This window comes from Strigops habroptila, chromosome 2 (genome assembly GCF_004027225.2).
Source record: "Strigops habroptila isolate Jane chromosome 2, bStrHab1.2.pri, whole genome shotgun sequence".
NCBI classification, from domain to species: domain Eukaryota; kingdom Metazoa; phylum Chordata; class Aves; order Psittaciformes; family Psittacidae; genus Strigops; species Strigops habroptila.
The window spans coordinates 46253814-46273039 of record NC_044278.2 but is presented as its reverse complement, the minus strand read 5'-3'; the positions used below and the strand labels follow the sequence as shown (position 1 = coordinate 46273039).

General features: G+C 42.7%; 1 protein-coding gene across 4 annotated transcripts; it reads left to right on the top strand.

Moving 5' to 3' along the window:
- Positions 1 to 1205: 1205 nt before the first annotated feature.
- ZRSR2 (zinc finger CCCH-type, RNA binding motif and serine/arginine rich 2) lies at positions 1206 to 19214 on the top strand. Of its 4 annotated transcripts, XM_030472015.2 has the most exons (10): positions 1206 to 1401; positions 3227 to 3306; positions 3446 to 3545; positions 3824 to 4355; positions 5839 to 5877; positions 7705 to 7820; positions 10546 to 10759; positions 13073 to 13128; positions 13303 to 13412; positions 14043 to 19214. In XM_030472015.2, exons 5-10 carry the CDS (start codon positions 5854 to 5856, stop codon positions 14522 to 14524), a joined length of 1002 nt encoding a protein of 333 aa, XP_030327875.1. In that variant the 5' UTR covers positions 1206 to 1401; positions 3227 to 3306; positions 3446 to 3545; positions 3824 to 4355; positions 5839 to 5853; the 3' UTR covers positions 14525 to 19214. The 4 variants fall into 4 exon arrangements, with proteins under 4 accessions (XP_030327875.1, XP_030327882.1, XP_030327887.1 ...); XM_030472022.2 differs by having other exon boundaries at positions 3824 to 5877; XM_030472027.2 differs by lacking the exon at positions 3446 to 3545 and having other exon boundaries at positions 1324 to 1401.
- The last annotated feature ends 12 nt before the right edge of the window (positions 19215 to 19226 follow it).

Genomic DNA, 19226 nt, shown 5'->3' with positions numbered 1-19226 from the left:
ACAAAACTTTCCAAACCTAAAAAGCCCAACTAAAAGAACATAGTAAGGATCATTGTATAAGATAAATCGTTGTAGTTGACATGGTTTTAGAACCTTATGACCTTCATACAAAATTATTGTAAGCAAAACAGGACTGTAGATAGAGTATCTGAAACCACCAGATGTTCAGGATGTGCTGTAGGTAAGTTAATTGGTAAGTGGAAGGACGGGGAGAAATCACTCTTATGTCAGCAGTGTTACCACACCAGTTAAGCTGGCGTAAGCATTTATCTACTTTGAAGCACATGCTTCAAAGACTTCCAGAGCAGGAGTTCAAGGAACGGCCGAGTGATGCAGATTGTTAGAAGAACTAAAATGACCACCAAAGACCACTACCATGTTGTTATGCGCATGCGAAAATGGGCGTGGTATTATGTAAAATGATTCTCAGACAACTAATGAATATGTATGACATTTAGCGGAAATGTAATGAATAGGTATGCTAAGCAACAATATAATCACGGTCTGTTTGACAGGACACAATAGGAGGAAATACCCCGTGTCTCCCAGCGCTGCAATAAAGAATACCTGCTTGTCAACTTAAACTTCTTTGGCGAGTTCTTAACAAGTTCTACGACTCACAGGACAAAGGGGAACGGCTTTAAACTGACAGAGAGTGGATTTACACTAGACATTAGGAAGAAATTCTTCCCTGTGAGGGTGGTGAGGCCCTGGCACGGGTTGCCCAGAGAAGCTGTGGCTGCCCCATCCCTGGCAGTGTTCAAGGCCAGGTTGGACGGGGCTTGGAGCAACCTGGTCTAGTGGAAGGTGTCCCTGCCCACGGCAGGGGGCTGGAACTGGATGAGCTTTAAGGTCCCTTCCAACCCAATTGTGTGTTACTATGATTCTACGAACAGCTCTGGCGTTGTTTTCTAGATTTTGCAGAGGTAACTCTGACAATGCATAAACACGCTGACAACAGCTGTGGCAGCCGGTCACCCAAACCTTGTCCTCTTCCCCCTGCATTCACGACCCAGCTCGCTGTAGCTGCAGCTTCACACGGCTGAGCAGCAGCCACAACACCGCGGCCGCAGCCCATGAGCCCCTGAGCCCCGCAGGACCCTCCCCGCCACCCACCCGCAACCCCCGACGGCGGGCGAGCTCCCCCGCCCGCGCCCACCCGCCGCTGCTCGGACCCAGCCCACGGGGGGGGGGGGGGGAGGGGCGGCCGCGCAGTGCGCATGCGCATTGGCACCGCCCACCCGCGCCCGCCGCCACCGCCGCCGCCGCCTCTGCCGCTCCCTCTTCGGGCTGCCGGAAGAGATTTTGCGCCCTTCCGCCGCGGGGTCACGTGACATCCCCCTGGTAACGCAAGATGGCGGCGCCCATGTTGCTGCCCGAGTCCCCTCTGGGGAAGTTGAGGTGAGGCCGAGGCTGGTGCCGGTTCCGGGCTTCCCCGCCGCCGCTAGGGGAAACGGGAGGGCCCGGGGATCCCCGAGGAGGGTCCTGGCCCAGCCCTGGCCGACACCGCCCTGGCCGTACGGCGGCCGCGGCTGAGGCCGCCTCGCGGCCGGGCCTGGGAGTGGCGCAGCCTCCGTGCGGCAGCGGCCATGGCCGACCGGCCGCCGCCGGGCCTGGGGGATGAGGGCGGGTGTGCAAGCGGCGCTCGTGGGGGGCGGCGGCTGGAGCGCGGCCTGGCGCTGCGGGCGGCCAGCGTGGCCGCGGGGGCTCCCGGAGGCGGGGGCTGGAAGCGGGGCGGGGGGAGGCACGGTGCCTCGGGGCGATCGGCGCTGCCGAGGGGGGAACCGTGGCCGTGCGGGGCCGAGGTCAGCGCCCCACGCCCAGGGGAAGCGGCGGCCGCAGGGCGGTGTGAGGCCCGGCGAAGGCCGCGGCGCGGGGAGACAGCCGGCATGTCCGGCCCCCTCCGCGGGTGGCGGGATCCCCGCTCCCGGCCTCCCGGTCTTCGCAAGCGCCTTGCCTCCGCGCTTCCTGGAGTGGCCTTGGTCGGCAGTGCTGTGTGGCTGGAGAGGGAGGCGAGCCAAGTCGCTGCTCCTTGGGCTTAAGCTGTTTGCTCACCTTCTTGTGGGCTGCTGTGGGCTGGGAGTGAGAAGAGTTGCTGGCTCTCTTCCTTGGGCTTCACGAGTAGCTAAGGAAGCCTGGGAACTGGGAAGGAGGTATCCTCACTGTCAGCCTGGGGCACCTGCTGAGCGGATGAGATTCGTTTCAGGCAGGTGGCATTACAAGAGAAGTCACTAGGCTTGCTTGATCAAATGTGGGCATTGCATGCGGTCAGGTGTTGCTCTTTGAGGGCAAGCACTCGCTGCTGGGGGAACCACCATGACAGCATGCAGATGGTGAGGTTGTGAGTAACCCTGAACAGGAGGGTTAGAGATGCGGGTGAGGTTTTGGTTGTCTGAGTTACACCTGTGGAATCTTTCAAAATTGCATACTCCAAAACATGAAGATTTTGATCTCCTATTTGAATATTTGGCATGGCAGAATGACAAGAGTTGAAGAGTGTCCTTCCCTCCTATTCTTCCATTATGAATGGCTAGAAAGAGAGCTACAATGAAAAATGATAGAAGAAGGGTTGATATGAAAAGGCTTTCAGATACTTAAGGGTTTTATAACCATAACGAAAGCATGGTGGTGTTTCTAGGCAGCCTTGCAGAGCTTTCAGACAAGGAAGGATGAGTCTGGCCAAGCTTCAGTAGCAGAAGAGTAGACCTGGGCATTGTATGTGGTGGTGGTGAAGTGTGCTTTTTTCACCTGTACATTAAGACTGCTGGCTGTAGAGAATATCAAAGGAGATGGGAAGGGACTTAAAATTTCATACCCTATAGAAGAGAGAGCAAGACTAGAATGGAATGAAAGGTGTGCCAAAATTGTAGGGTAGTAGAACCACAAATTTTTCTCCCTAATCTTACCTACTGGCCGAGTTTCAGGAACTAAGGGAGATTTCATGGAGTTGGCGATAACATCAAGTACTGCAGAGCTCAGGAAGGATGAGACCCTGTGTATTGTGTCCAGATGTGATTGCTGCTGCTGTCTGCGTGTAACTCTGACAGCATGGCTACAGATTTCATTGTCATGTCAGATGTCCCTGTAGAGTTACTGTTTCATATGAATAGCTGTTAATTCTGTGGTTTGTGGGATTTTGGACTGCTGATATTAATTGAGTGCATGTATGACAGTAAAACCCCTTTGTTTGGCTGTTTTAATGTAATTAATATTCTCTCATCCTCAGCCATCAAAAATACAGAGCTATTCTAAAGAAAGAAAAGCGAAAAAAAAAGCGTCAGGCACTTGCCAAACTAAGAGACTCTGGTAAGTGTGAAGTGTTTTGTATTGTCAGGGGAACTAGTAGGCTGAGGTTTTTTCCTTTTTTTAAAGGATCTAATTTTGTGCAACTTTGCTGAGTACAGCATCCAGTTATTTAGATGCATTGTTTTGTGGGTTTTCTCAGAAACTGCAGAAAAAGATGAATCAGTGTCAGAGGAGGAAGAGGAGGAAGTGGAAGAAGAGGAGGAAGAAGAAGAAGAAGAAAAGAAACTTGAGGCAGAAAGGTGAAAAATCTAGAAAATGCCGTATATGCAGTAGATGCATTTGTAGCAATTACACTTTGATACTTTGATACTTTAAACTGAATCCTTTTTGTATGTTTCAGGCAATACAGTTTTTTCTCTAAAGCCTGAATGATTCCTATGGAATTTTCTCTTTTCATGAAGACTGGATGACCTGTAGTTATTCCTAAACTAATACATTTGAATTGTGTGCATGAGAATTGCATCAGTTGTGGGTAGTCATTAAATTTTGCCTAAGTGGTATCTGGTTTCCTTGGTAGACAAAAGCTACATGAACAGTGGTTGCTAAGAGAAGAAAAGGCCCAAGAAGAGTTCAAGCTTAAGAAAGAAAAAGAAGAGGCTGCAAGAAAACGTCAAGAAGAAGAAGAGGTGATGTATAAACCGAGTGTTACCATTGTGTCTGGCAACAAGGTAGATTTAGTGTAATATCTTTTCTGTAGTGGACTCAGCTTTCTTGATGTTGGTATGTTTGAAAGAGTAAGCTCTTCTTTCTTCCACTCTTAGAAGAGCAAAATTAAAAAGGAAAAAAACCCGCTCTTTAAAATTGGGTTGTTTTTTTTTCTCTAGAGATTTAGTTGCTTATGACTGGATGAAAACTTAATGATCAAGGAGTTGTGCTACAACATGATAGTTTTCAATTTGACTAATTATAAAGCATTAGTTTCCTTAAATAATTTTTAAATTTTTTTTTTTTTAATCATAAAGAGGAAGATAAAAGAAGAGTGGGAAGAGCAGCAAAGAAAAGAGAGAGAAGCGGCACAGCAGAAGCAGCAGGAGAAGAAAGAGAGAGAGGTGATTCCTGGCAGTGGGAGGATAAACGTCTTACATATCCTCTTACATTATCAGATACAACAGTCTGCATGTTGGAAGAGGGATTTTATTCTAATTAGCAAATGTATAAATGTGTTAGAATACTATTTCTCTTCGTTCTGTCTAAATTCCTGAAACAGTTCTTCACTGTTAAAGAGGATACAGTGAATCCATATACTTAGAAGTAACTAGTTTTAAAGCATCTGGTTGTTCATAGTATGCAATTTCTGTATCTATTAAATATAAAAGCACACTGTGAATGCAGGTTCTGATGTGCACTTTTTGCATCATGCATTAAAGATAATCCTTACTTAATAGAATCACAAAATGGTTTGGGTTGGAAGGGACATTAAAGATCATCCAGTTCCAACCCCCTGCCATGGGCAGGGACACCTTCCACTAGACTGGGTTGCTCAAAGCCCCGTCCAACCTGGCAGCCTTGAACACTGCCAGGGATGGGGCAGCCACAGCTTCTATGGGCAACATGTTCCAGTGTCTCACCACCGTCACTGAAAAGAACTTCCTTAAAATGTCCCAGTTGAATACAGCCAGTGTTGAAGAAAATGCCCAATGAGGATATGGAATATGGAATTACATTGCTGCTGTTTCTTAACAGTTCTTAAAAGATACATTACAGCTCTTCTTTACCTGACTCATCCAACTGAACGTATCTTTTTTTAGAGCTCCTTGGGTGGAATAAAAAATGATACTGAAGATACAAGGCAATGATAACTTTTCTGTTAACACTACATTCTTTTTAAGTTTTGGAAGTTGAATGGCCTGGATGTAAGATGTCCTGTACAGAATTCCAATGTGAGGACTGGCCTATCACCAGTAAAGGGTGATTGCAGCTTTTTAGAATCGGTCATGTTAGCTTCTCAACAATCACAAAAGATTCCTGTCTTTTCACTATGAGGTGTCTTGCTGCTGTGTCTGGTAGCCACAGCAGGAGAAGAGACATGAGCGAACAGGACTGGCTCCTGCATGTAGTAGTTGGTTGTGTCAGTACTTAAATAACACTTGCATGAGCAATGAAAAAGAACAGCGGTTGTTGTATTTCCTGTCTTACTTCCTCTTGTGAGAAGTGTCCCATTTCTCTCTTTGCAGAATAGGGAGAGAAAATAATGGTTGTGTCCTTTATTTAAGGTTGAGATATAGTTCCAAGAGAGTTGAACCAGTCGGCTCAATGATAGTTTCAAAAAAGAAAACGAAACTTTTAAAGTTGTCTAGCATTTAGATTGGAAAATCATCTACATGAGGGTGTTGTCTGATGTATCCTTTAACAGCTTTGTAGTACTTGAATTGCTACAGAGCTAAAGTATACCTTCCACTTTTAAAGCAAACCCTATCAAACTTTTATTATGTATAATCATTGAGTATTGTAAATTAGGTTCTTAACTAAAGAAACCAGATGTTTTGCGTGTCTTCAGGGTTTTCACTAGTCCTGTGTTTGCACCATTTATAGGCAGCTGTGCAGAGGATGCTGGATCAAGCTGAAAGCCAGGTATGCTCAGAGACTTTCTGAAAAAGAACTGAAAAGTAATTTAATTGCCATCCAGTGTTTCCCTTCTAGCATGTTGTCCATCTGCTCTCAGGAACCTAATGGCCTGAATAAATTTAATATGTAGTGGCTTGCATGAGCTGTAAACAATTATTTACTGGGTGGAACATAATTAAGCGTATTTCTGGCTGGTTGGTGGCAGTGCAGTTGTGCATGCTCATTCCTCTTCAGGAGATCTGAATCAAAATGAATCTGGAAATACTGCTGTGTGCTGTTAGAAAAACCCCACTGTGTGTGATGGTTTATTTGTGAATTAGAATTCTCAATAAATCTGTCAGTCCTTCTGGGTGGCAAGACAAACTTGTCTTTTTAAGCAGATGGCAGGCTCTAAATAAAAGGATTCTGTAGAAGAGGAGGGCAGAGATCTGTAAGGGGAAAAAAGAAAGGTGGGGGAGGGAGAAGCTGACTGCTCGAGTGCCTGAAAAAGCATGGATCTCAAGCTGGCAGCATGTGGTTTTCATTTGAATCTTAGGGAGGATCAATTCGATCTTTCCACTGCCTTAAAGAATAATTTGGCTTTGTATCCCTGTCCTGTGTTAAACTCGTGAAGATTCTTGCTCTGCTTAAACCATCGCGTGAATCTGAAAATTAAAGTTTTAACCTAGTTAACCCATTGAATGTTGATTGCCATAGCTACATTGGAGTTGCATTCAGTTCCAAATTATGTTTAAACTGTTATTTAGGTAAGGAATATAACTGTTTCATAATATGGGTGGAAAAACGCTCTGAACTACCTGCCCAGAGCTCAAGATGTATTAGCAGGCATTTCTGCAAAGGAATAGGCAGAAATGTGCTATGTTAGAGACTTCATTATAGTATCAGTGCAGGAATCAGTTACTTGCTGTTGAAGCAACGGTGCTGTTAAGTTGCAAGAAAATTGTGCCTGAGGGTCATGAACAGAACTGGTAGCAGGGTCAAATGCTGCTTGTAAGTAAACAGTTTTCAGTTGATTTAAAATGAGAACTTAGGCGAGTCAGCTGTACAGATCTTTTGGTTAACAAAATGAAAATTCCCTTTTTAAAATATGCATTTTGTGGTCAGTCATGGCTTGCAACTTGATAATCCCATTTTGAATTACGGAAATCTTAATGGCCTGAGGTTATCAGTATGGAGGCCTTTACTTCCAGTGCCAACTATGAATTTAATTTTGTTGTTTTTTAATTCTGGCCTTTGGCAGGTTACTTTTATTTTAGCCTTTTCTAGCTGCACAAAAATAATAATGATGGTAACCTTACTGAGCTCTGACCTGTTGCAGGGACAAATGAGTAAGTAGTCCTAGCTTTCTGTCTGCCAGGCGTATAAAGGGCTGCTCAGCAGGTCCTGGAGTGAAGTAGGTAACTGGCTTAGCTGAATGGAAAGAACCTGTCCAATATTTATAATTCTTGTGGAAAACAAATGAAATTGCTGTTTGAGGAGTAAATATATTGCAGCTCTTTTCGCTATAAGATCTTAACAATCTTTTCATTTAACAGAAGAAAGCATCTGGTTCAATGTTGGTTTTTTTTTATTAAAAAAAAAAACCCAAAAAAAACGACTTGTTCTTAAAACTGAGCAAGTATCAGGAAAAGAGGTGTCCATCACCAGAGACACAAGCCACTGGGCAGCTTTGTAACACAGTGCTTAAAGTAGGTTCAGCTTGCCTTGTAGTAACACAGTGCTCATAATTGCATATGAATTTAATTCTTGTTCGTGGTTTTATTTTGACATTGAATTTCTTTAGTCTTTTTCAAGTTCTGTGTATTTTAATGTTTGGGGCTTTTTTCCCCACAGCTGGAGAATGGTGTGACCTGGCATAACCCAGAGCCCCCAGAGAATATAGGAACAGAGAAGGATAGAGCGAATTGCCCATTCTACATTAAAACAGGTTCCTGCCGATTTGGAGACAGGTAATTAATTGAATACCAGCAAAGGAGTGTTTTGGAGAGATGAAAGGGAAGCAACTTCATTAGGTCATATGTAAACTGAAGAAAAATTGCTATATAAATTATTTTAATGTATTTGGATGTGGTTCTGCTATTCATGACAGAACTAGACATTGAGAGCAAAAGCGTTGCCTAGCTGGAATGGAACTATTTATTGTTATGGCAAATTATTGATGTTGCATTCTGGTTACATTGGTCAAACTAACTTTTCCTTTGCTCTGACACATGCACAGATATTTTCAGACAATATATTTTATTTCTGTTCTTAGTACAGGCTTGAAATGTCATCTGGCTAGAAAATCCCTAATTTTTTGTATGTGTTATGGAGGAACAGTAGCTCACAAGAGAAGGACTCTTATTACATCAATTATCAGCATAAACTAATAAGGCTATTTTACTAACTTGTACCCCTGTCCAGCTATTGTAGCTTTCTCTATCCTAGGAGTAATTTGTTTCAGTGTCATGTATATTGTGGATAATTATATGATAATGCAACTCTATGGAAGCTTGAAGTCCACACAGAATAGTTAGGGTTGTAAGACACCTTAAGATCATCTAGTTCCAACCCCCTGCCATGGGCAGGGACACCTCGCACTAAACCATGTGGCCCAAGGCTCTGTCCAACCTGGCCTTGAACACCGCCAGGGATGGGGCATTTACCACCTCTTTGGGCAACCCATTCCAGTGCCTCTCCACCCTCACAGTAAATAACTTCTTCGTTGTATCTAACCTGAACTTCCCCTGTTTAAGTTTGAAGCCATTACCCCTTGTCCTATCACTACAGTCCCTAAGGAAGAGTCCCTCCCCAGCATCCTTATAGGCCCCCTTCAGATACTGGAAGGCTGCTATGAGGTCTCCACGCAGCTTTCTCTTCTCCAGGCTGAACAGCCCCAACTTTCTCAGCCTGTCTTCACACGGGAGGTGCTCTAACCTTCTTATCATCCTTGTGGCCCTCCTTGGACTTGCTCCAACAGCTCCACGTTCTTGTACATCTTTATTCTGAAATACGTGTTGGAATTCCTAAACAAAACTTTGGCCAGCTATTTCACTGCAGGCAGCATTTTTGCTTTTCAGATGTTTAGTTCTTTGTAATCTTTGTAGTATTTGTGTTTCAGTGATATTTAATAGAGGTAACCTCCTTGGATTAATTGTGGATTGCATAAAAATCAGTTTTGCTTTGAACTATGAATAGCCTTGGTAAATACTGAGAAATACCATATTCCACTCTTCTTGTCTCACTTATAGCTATTGATCTCAGCTGCCTCTCCTTCATCTTCCTTCCTCCTCCTGACGTACCTGTGTCCTTCATATTCTGGTCATTTTAACCTCTGGTGTTGACCATAAGTTGAAGGACCAAGGTACAGCTAGGGTAAGGGCTGGAAGAATGGGTTGGAAGCTGAAGTGGTGAAAAATTGAGAGCGAGTGTTATCAATAAAATAATTGCTGAATCTTATCAAAGCTCACTATGTCTTGAAGAAGCTAAAAACTGGCTGAGTTCACCATTATTAATTTTCCCAGTAATTCAAACCCTAGTTTTTTGTAGTAATACTGGATTTTGGGTAATGCATTTTCCTCAAGGTTGATTGTGTTCTGTCATGTGCTATATTCATTTTGTGTACAGACAGTATCGGTTGGGTATAATGTTTTGAGCTTCTATTATTCAAATAGAACAAATTAATTGTCTCTGGTTTTAGTTTTGGGTTTGGAGTTTTGTTTTTTCTTGGTAGTTTTTTGAAGTCAGAAGTGTCAACCAGAAAGTGAGAGTCAATTTCTGACTGATTGGATGCAGAAAGAAACTTCCTATCTGAAGTCTAGTTTGCAATTGCCCATTTCGAGACCTGACCTCGTCCAATTTGTCTGTGCTTTGCCAGTGCTAGATAAAGAGAGTAGACTAGTCTGACTTTTTCTGATCATGTCTTGTAAAAGAGAAATGTGTTGGAGAGTGCATGACCCAGTTGCTTGGGAGAATGTTTGAAATGGAGATCATAAAGCACAGTGAAATAAACATGAAGGCTAACATCTGTGTTCGTACTAAAGCTAAAGGTTTGTAGGGGATAACTGTATTTTAGCATGTGAGGGAGGTAGCCTGAACGTGATGGATGATGAGGGAGGTCTAATACTTTTATGGCTGCCAAGAAGATGCAGGTTAAGGTAAGACTTACTTAGAAGAATCCTTTTTTTTTAGAAGTGGAAAACCACCAATCTTGTACTCATCCAATTTCACGTCTAAATGTCCCTTCCTTCCCTCAATTCTTCTCCCCACCCCTATATGATAAGAACAACTTCAGTAGAAGTTGTTCCACTTGCAAAATAAAGAGCAGGGACTTGCTTTAAAATGTCTTAAAACATTGTCAGTACTCTTTCTATAAAGCCCTTCAGAGGGGAACATGTTTAAACCTAGTAGCCTAAAAGAACTTCAGCTTTTACTTGTTACCGGTACCTATAGCTTTTGCAAACGTGCATTTTTAAGCAAGAATGTATTTATGCATGGCAGAAAGCACTAAGGTTATATGCAAACTCACTTTTGAAAGATTTGTTTTAATAATTGAAGTATGTTCATCTTCCACTACCAGATTTTCTCTTGTAATATCTGTAACTTGAAATGGCAAGTGTTTGAAGTTTCAACAGGTGCAGCTTCTGCTCAAAGTGCTGATCTTTTCAGTTTCCTTTCTTCACTACAAATGTCCAGGTGTTCTCGCAAGCATAACTATCCAACATCTAGTAAGACACTACTCGTTCGAGGGATGTTCATTACTTTTGGCATGGAGCAGTGCCGGAGAGATGACTATGACACAGACGCGAGCCTCGAGTATAGTGACGAGGAGACCTACCAGCAGTTCCTGGAGTTCTATGAGGACGTGCTCCCCGAGTTTCAGAATGTGGGGAAGGTTGTGCAATTCAAGGTATGCATCTGAATGTAACAGCTTGTTAAATACCTAACATATACCACCTAAGTTGTGTTTTATTAGCCTTAACAGGAATTCTGTCCAGCATGCCCTAGCTAAATCCGATGTACACTAGAGAACTCTACAGTTTCCTTACAGCAAACTGTGCAACTCTCATGTCACCTGTAAACTTGTCACTGCTGTTACAGAACATTGTCTTACTCTGGGTAAATCTTCTCTCCTGTTCCCCTGACTGTTATAAAAGCTTGTGCTTTTATATTACAAGTTACTCATACTGCTCAACAGTCCACTTACCTCACAGTCCCTGCTTTACTTAGCCTGTGATAAGCCCCAGAGGGTCCACTAAGACTGTTAGACAATGTATCTGAGCTATTGTATTTGTGCCTAAGGAATTAAATAGTGGGGATATAAAATGTATTTGGACTATAAACACAAACAGTGTAATTTTAGAGCTTGTTGGAGAAAATAAAATCAAATTACAATGAATTGCAACAGTAGCAGATATTTCAGTAGGAGGAATTATAAAAAAGTAAGTTACGTAAATGGTGCTGAGATTTGTCATCTATCCTTAGTTTGTGTGCTTGGTTTGCTGAACGTTCTGTACTGAATTTTTCCCATTTATATTGTGATTTCTTACGGGGGGAAAAAGAGGGACCTGTAAATGGAGACCTCAGAGATGAATGATGTGTGTTCACAGTCCCATGTTGCCTCAAAATACGCAGCTTGGATGGTGAATTCTCCTTGTAGTGAAATGTAGTGCAGCATCCCGTTCTGCTTGCCATTCCTGAGTGTTTTCCTGCAGTCACCAGGAGGCAAGCAGTGCCTTTTCTCCTTTTGTTTCCATCTACTGACAGCTGCCTCAGAACTGAGATTGCATTAGCATTCCAAGCAAGAGGAAAGTAGAAAAAGTGAATTTTCAACAACTGTATAATAAGCTTTGTAGGTAAGAAACCTTCACTGGTTTGGAGGAGTATCCCCTCCACATTTTGACACATGGGATATTAGCAAGTTATGCTCAACCTAGAAGATGGGATATAGATTCCAGATGGAGTGTGGGTTGAAATGCTGTCTCGCCATCAAACTCAGATCCTTGACTTTGTATCGCTGTTATATGCAACCGTGCAAAGTTGCACCTTCTTGGGTCCCTGTGACTAATAATGGGGTAAGAGCTTTTAGCGTGGCATTTCTCAGCTTCTGAAGCAATTGTGCAACTGTAATACGATTCTCATGGGCGTTTTCATTATATTAGAGATGCTCAGAAATTACATGTTGGTTGCAGGGGTCTTAACTGTGAGCTGAGTCTCTGTGCATTTGGAATCAGATTATGCACACCCCTCTTGCAGCTGACTTCCATTTCCAATATGGCCTAAGGTTTTATTCTCACTATTCTTTCTGGGCAGCTACTTCAGAATCTGGCAGATCCTGACAAAACACACTTCTTTTCTCACCCAAAAATGTCTGTGGCAAAACCATTCTTGGTTTTGTGTTGACATTGTTTACCTCAGAGTTTGACTGCTTGTTCTGTACTGTTTAATTATACAACTTCTTGTGGTTGTGTTTGAAGCCCTTGCCTAATCCAGTGCACAGAGAGGTGTTCTCTGAGGGCCGGTCGAGGTTCAGTGATGAAAGGAGCTACTTGCCTCATTAGGTGCCGATATCAGAAGAGGCCTGGGGGCAAAAGAGGCTGGGCACACCGTTCTGCCCTGGAGAACTGGGTTCTTGCCTGCTTGGGCCTGCCCGCCTCAGAATCTTTTGTAACTAGCAACAAGTTTTTGGGAAGTTAAATTGTGTATTTTTGAGACCTTTGAATGCTAAACCATTACGAAAAAAGGTGTTTCAGAACTGTTCAGTGATGAAAGCTAGTGGCTTCAGCATTTCTAACTCATCTCATGGGGATGCTGTGAAGGTAAATTGCTCTAAAGATTCTCTTACTGTAATGAATCCCACATTTCCACATGAGGATACTACTAATTGTTTTCAGAACAGGATTTGGTTGTTGCAGAGTAGGGTTGGTCCAGACAAGTGCAAGACAATTAGTACAAGCTGTCTTGCAGACCAAGTGAAGCAGAGGTCCCAGAGTTAATCAAAGCATAACGCTGGAAACCATCAAACATAAGTCAGAAGGGTGGGTTTTTGTTTGTTTTGTGGGTTGTTTTTTTTTTTTGGCTAAAACTAAGTTTTCAGAAGAATCACTTATAAGTTCATATTGATGAGCTGTGATAAATTGGAATGGCTGCCATCTTAGCATGTGTGAGCTGCTGTATAGCATAAACCTTGAGTTGTGCCAACCTTATGTTTCCATCCCCTTAGGTCAGTTGCAACTATGAGCCTCACCTGCGAGGAAATGTGTATGTCCAGTATCAGTCGTAAGTACCCAACAATCTTTCAAAGTTTTAGAACTAAACTCCAAAGTTCAGTAAAAACAGTTTGTATAATCTAAGTGACTCATTCTCATACTGTAACAGGAGCCTAAAATTGGCAAATGATACCCGAAGTGATTGTAGGATGATAACGTGATTTGTCATTTTCACTTTTTAAAGGGAAAAGGACTGTCAGGCAGCTCTTGCTCTCTTCAGTGGACGATGGTATGCAGGCCGACAGCTTCATTGCGAATTTTGTCCTGTGACAAGGTGGAAAACTGCTATATGTGGTGAGTCACAAACTGAGAATGTGTGTTGCTGAAAGTGTACTCATGGAAGTGAAAAAGAGGGAATTAGCCTGTAGCTTTCAGATCTGCCTGATGTTGTAGTTCATTTCTGTTTGGAAGACTAACATGCTGACTTGCTTGTGCAGATCTAGGAAAGAAAGGGAATGTTCCTGCCCTGTCACATGTTGTGTCTGAATTGTTCTAGTGGATTTGCCTTGGACTGAAAAAGAAGGTTTGGATCCTAGCTTTGGAAATAATCTTAAAGTGAAACTATAGGAAGTACCAATTTATCTCTTTAAAAAGCAAAAGCAGTTTCTGAACCATCAGCAGTTCTTAGCAGTAACTATCACATTTGACTTATCTATATTTACATTCTTAGATTAAGGTAGTAAAATTATTTCTGAAAATTGTTTTAAGCTAAAACCTTCATAGCTGTTAGAAAGTTAATTCCAAGGAAATTACATATTGAAAATTAATCTTGCACGAATTGAATTGATAGGAGGTCAGATGCATGTTTTTCTGTTTGAAGAAGCGAAATGCAGTTTATTAAGTTTCTTTCCAGTAGGTACATAATGAAGAAAGGGATTTAACAGGTCTGGTTCATAAAAAAAAGCAAACCCTAATCTGTTGCAGGCTTATTTGAAAGGCAGAAGTGTCCAAGAGGGAAACACTGCAATTTTCTTCATGTATTCAAAAATCCAAACAACGAGTTTTGGGAGGCCAATAGAGACATACGTATTTCTCCTGAACGGACTAATCAATTGTCTAAAAACTCTGAAAGGAGAAACAGGACGAGCCATCGTGATGACTATTACAGCCGCTCCAGGAGAAGGGGCAGCCCCAGCCCAGATCATTCTTACCGGAGAAATGGAGAATCTGAGAGAAAAAAGAACCGCCGCAAAAACAAGAGAAGGCGCCGATCAGGAAGGTCAAGAAGCCGAGAACGGAGGAGGTCTCGCAGCAGGGGCAGAAAGAGGAGAGGCCGCAGTCGCAGCAGAAGTCATAGTCGAACACGCAGCAGGAGCAGAAGCCGGAGTTCCTCTCGATCCAGGAGCAGGGGTAAAAAGAGATCGAGCAGCAGAGGAAAGAATAGTGAAACTCCCAAAACAAAGTGAGAATTACTTTTAGAAATTGCTAACTGATCAAACCTAGAGCTGACAAAGCAATCTTTCCAATAGGGCACCAGGTATATTTGAGTTTCAAATAAAGTGTTCTTGCACATTAAAATGTTTCTTCCTAATAAAGGAACCTAGTTTATTGTGTGCTAAGCTTCAGAAAATTAAAAGTTTTAAGTCCTATATAAGATGTGAATGTCAAGTACTCTAGCTACTCTGTCCTTCTGAACTGCTGCAACACCTGGATGCATACCGAGTACACACAGAGAGAGAAGTAAAGCTTATTTGGTATATGCTTATTTCTGTGTTACGTGTGTGTTAAGTGTTTACTGTCCCCGTAAGGAGTTAGTACAGAACAGCCAGTGTGCTGTAAATTCACACCGCAGCATACTGCAACCTGAAGCCTGTGTTGAAGACTACCATTTATATTTTCCATCTGTTCATGGGAAATCTCTTTCAAGACAAAGTAAATATAATCATGTTATGAGTTAGAGAAAAGGGATCTAAAAGACATCACTGTTTGATTGTACAATACTTGCCCAGTAGGAGCTTTGTGGTCACAAGTGTCGGATTTTTCTCTCTCCCCAACAGAGCTGCTGAGCTAAGTGCCTGTAGGGATTGCAGTAGACTAAAACCAAGTACACAGAAAAACAATCAATTTATTCAGTATCTTAATCCCCAAGTACAAGTGGAGACCATGCAGCTGTAATCCTCGAGTGAGGATAGAAAATACTGTGCATAGCTCTTGGTTGCATACCATTTGTAGTTGAAAACAACCTGCCTGACCTGTGATGGAGCGGTGGAAAAGTGCACACCTGGTAACCAAAGATGCATATATGTACTTGTGAAGGCTCAGGATGCTGGCAGAGTGGCTAAAGAAACGGAAGGGTTTATAAGTAAAACAATACTTCAGGTTTTTGGGAGAGGAGGACTTGACTTTTTAGGCTTATCTCACAAATGGTTTAAGGCTCCCTACTGCCTAGCTTTCCTATGGTCAATGTAGAGAGTAGGGTACATAAAAATGAAGTTATCGGGACAAAACCTTTTTGAAGTGACAGCTTTATTAGCAGAATACCTGCAATTAGATAAATCCTTACAAATATTTCTTCCCTTTTAAATGGAAGACTTGTGCTGTTAGATGGACTGTACTTCACTATTTAACTTAAGGAATTTAACTTGGGTACGTAGGTGTCTGTAGGTGCTTGGAGAGAGCAGGTTGTGGCACTGAAGGTGCCCTGAAGGGTCTGCAGAGACACTTCCTTCTCTTCAGCCTCTCCAAAGAACTTAGGCTTCTGCTGTTAGAGTACAGTTCAGACCACTGAAGTTGGAAGCCTAAAGCAGAAATGCAGTGATCCCAAATAGGTATTCATTACAATTCCTACAAGGTAATAAAGTCCCACAGAAAATCTGGATATCCAAACTTTACAGCATTCCTCACAAGAATGTTTTTCCCCGAGGATAGTTCAGAGTGAATGAACATTGCTTCTGGATATAATATATATATATTTTTGCTTTTCTAAATGCATACTGCACCTAGCATGCTGATTATACTTTTTCCTTCTTTCACGTGTAACTTGTCCAATATGGAGTAATACAACAAAAGTGCTATATATTGATGTTCAGTTCAAACCCGACTTTCACTATATATTGTCATACCTGTAGGCAGAATTGTAGCTTAGTTAATTTGATTAAATGTTTTAGTTATTAACAGATGTAGGACTTGTAACTTAATAGCATAACTTTTGAAATAATAACTTTGTTTGAAAGGCATATTTCAAAGCATAGACAGCACTAAGTTTTAAATTACATTTGGGAAATTTGTGACCACCGGTTTCTCGTGCTGTACCTTTTTGTGACTAGATCTTACAGATTTTCCCCAAGGTTTCTATTTTTTTCAGAGATGCTCACGTGTCTAGTTGGGTCACTGGTGCAGAATGTGGCAGACTCCAGTTTGGCTCCCTGGAGCAGGATTGAACTGGCAGGCCAGTAGCACCTCCCTTTGGATGGTGCTGCTGGCTTCCCACAGCTGCTGCTGCACCAGCCTGCTGGTTAAGGCTGACTCCTGTCATCTGTAGTGTGCTGTACATCCTGCGTCAGGTGGCAGACTGTGGCTGAGCATTATCTGAGTGAAACCAATTGCTGAGCTCAAAGGGCAGTAATGGAATGGGTGGTAGGAACCCGTGACCAGCAAAGCAGGCTTCTGTAGGATTAGAAACCGGGTGCCAGCTAATGCCCATGTGAGAATTCCACAGGTAATTAGGCTTTGTGTCCCCACACTCTTGTAATGGGATTTGGGAAGCTGAGCTGCTGTATTTTTTTAAAAAATAAGTTCTTATAATAAATTAAAAAAAAAAAAGACTTGCTCAGAGGTGCATGTAAAAATTTAAATACACTTTATTTCTGCTACTATAACGGCTGAAGCTTCAGCTTTTTTCCTTGAGGCCTGGACCCAAACGTACTGGCTATACCTGTGCAGTGTAGGACTGGTAGCTGTAATTATCGTTCTCTTCTACATGCAGTCTGTTTACTACACAGAAATTGAGTGCTGTAGAACTGACATTTATTTTGCATTTGTTAGCATGAAACCTGGGATTCAACCAGTTTTCTGACTTCCATATATTTCAATATTGTTTCCCTACTTCATAATCTTTAGTGTTATATGCATGGTTTTGTGTTTCTTTAATAGCTGAATGAGCTTTTTATTCTGAAGAGACAAAAAGACTAGAAGTTTTTACATGTTAAACTTAATTCTTTTTCCAAAGGGGAGAAACCCCAAAGAACACAGAAAGGATTTAAATTTGCAAGGAATAACTTGTTCTCACTGCCTGTTACTCTGCATTATTCCACATAAAAGGACCTTAGAAACTGAATTCATATTGGCCAAGGTTTTTTTTGGTTTTGTTTTAAGGACTATGAGGGTGCTGGGGCACTGGCACAGGCTGCCCAGAGCAGCTGTGGCTGCCCCATCCCTGGCAGTGTTCAAGGCCAGGTTGGATGGGGTGTAGAGCAACCTGGTCTAGTGGAAGGTGTCCCTGCCCATGGCAGGGGGTTGGAACTGGGTGAGCTTTAAGGCCCCTTAACCATTCCAGAATTCTATGTTTCTATGGCTGCTTAGAAGCACTTCTCTTTTTCAGTTGTGAATTCTGCAAGGCTGGCTGAGGTGGGTTAGGGCAATGAGCAGAGCAGGTGCTGACGCAGAGCGGGAAGAAGTTGTCAGGGCAGCAGGGGCCTCTCCTGGCAGGGAGATCACCAGGCAGGAAGAGCGCATTTCCCAGTGCCAGAAGGGGAATAATGGCAGCGTGGTGGGAACGCCTGTGGGCACAGGCAATAGTGCTGCCCAGCAGTGCTCAGGGAGCAGGGCTTGTTCCCCTCGGCAGCAGCCTGCCCCGAGTTCTGCCTGCCCAGAGCAGCTTAACCACCCATGGGGGTGAGAAGTGGCAGCTGGATGCAAGGCTTTACGTTGCTCACGGAGTGGGACGCCAGCCAGCAACTGGAAAGGCCTTCCTGCTCTGTCCCCTTCCCTGGCTTGTAGGGCAGGAGGTTTGGAATGCATCCAAAGTAACTTCACAGCTTTACATCCTTTGGTGACAATATGTCTTTCTTGGGTTCAGTTTTGCATTACTCCATTGGGCATATCAGAAATTGCCCCGAAGTTCACTAGTGACATTCCTTTTTTTTTCTCCCCAAAAGAAACTCAAGAGCCTGCTTAAAGATGCTGTTGCTTCCTGTCCTGGGTCAGCACTTCTTACAAAACATGAAAGTCTGTGCTACTTAATAATTTAAAAGCTTAATTTACTTTCTTACATCATCTAAAGAGTGCAGCTGATTTTGCTTTCACTGTAAATTAGTTGTAATTAAAATAAATCCCTATTATTCCACATATCCTTCTATTCAGCACTGATGAATCAGCTGAATTCAGTGTTTGTCTCCGATTAAAAAAAGATATACATAACACTGATAGGTTACACTTGGGTAAACTATGAGGCAGGTTACAAAGCGAGCCGTACAAGCACAACCCATGACACATGGTACTGTCCCAAAGGCAGCCACAGGGTAACCATCATCATGGCATTAACCCCAAAGGAGCAGCAAATGTTTAGGAAGGGCGCTTCCAATTAAAGACTAAGGTTCAGCAAAGTTGAAGACACTCAAGCCAACAATGAACTTGCCTAAACAATCCAGAAATTCTAACTGATGCTTGAACTTCCCCTCACCCCTTCCCTGTAAAACATGAAATTTAAGAAACAAACATTTCATGCTAAAGAAAGGCCCTAAGATGGTGTCATGGTTTAAGAAGTTATCCCCATGCTTCTAATAACCAGTTCAGTTTTTTCAGAAAGCTGGAGAACAGATTCATCTGAGAGACTTTTGGTCAGAACCAGGATTGTGGCCATTGCAATGACTTGCTCATAATTCCGTGTAAGGATCTGAATATTCGGTCTGTGTTATCCAGAGCCCTCTCTCAACATGTGGTTAGTTTTAATTTTCAGATGAAATGGCACTACACATCCACTTTAATAAATTCCATGTTTAATGTGGTAAGCCTTCCAAAAACTTGCTAATTTACTGCTTTCTGTACAATTTAAATGGATGTAAATAACTAATCTTGGACACAGTATACTCACACTTTTTTTAATAAAGTGCTCAAGAACAGGTTAAGCACTGTAATAAAATTTCCCTTTTTCTAAGCTAGCACCGAGTA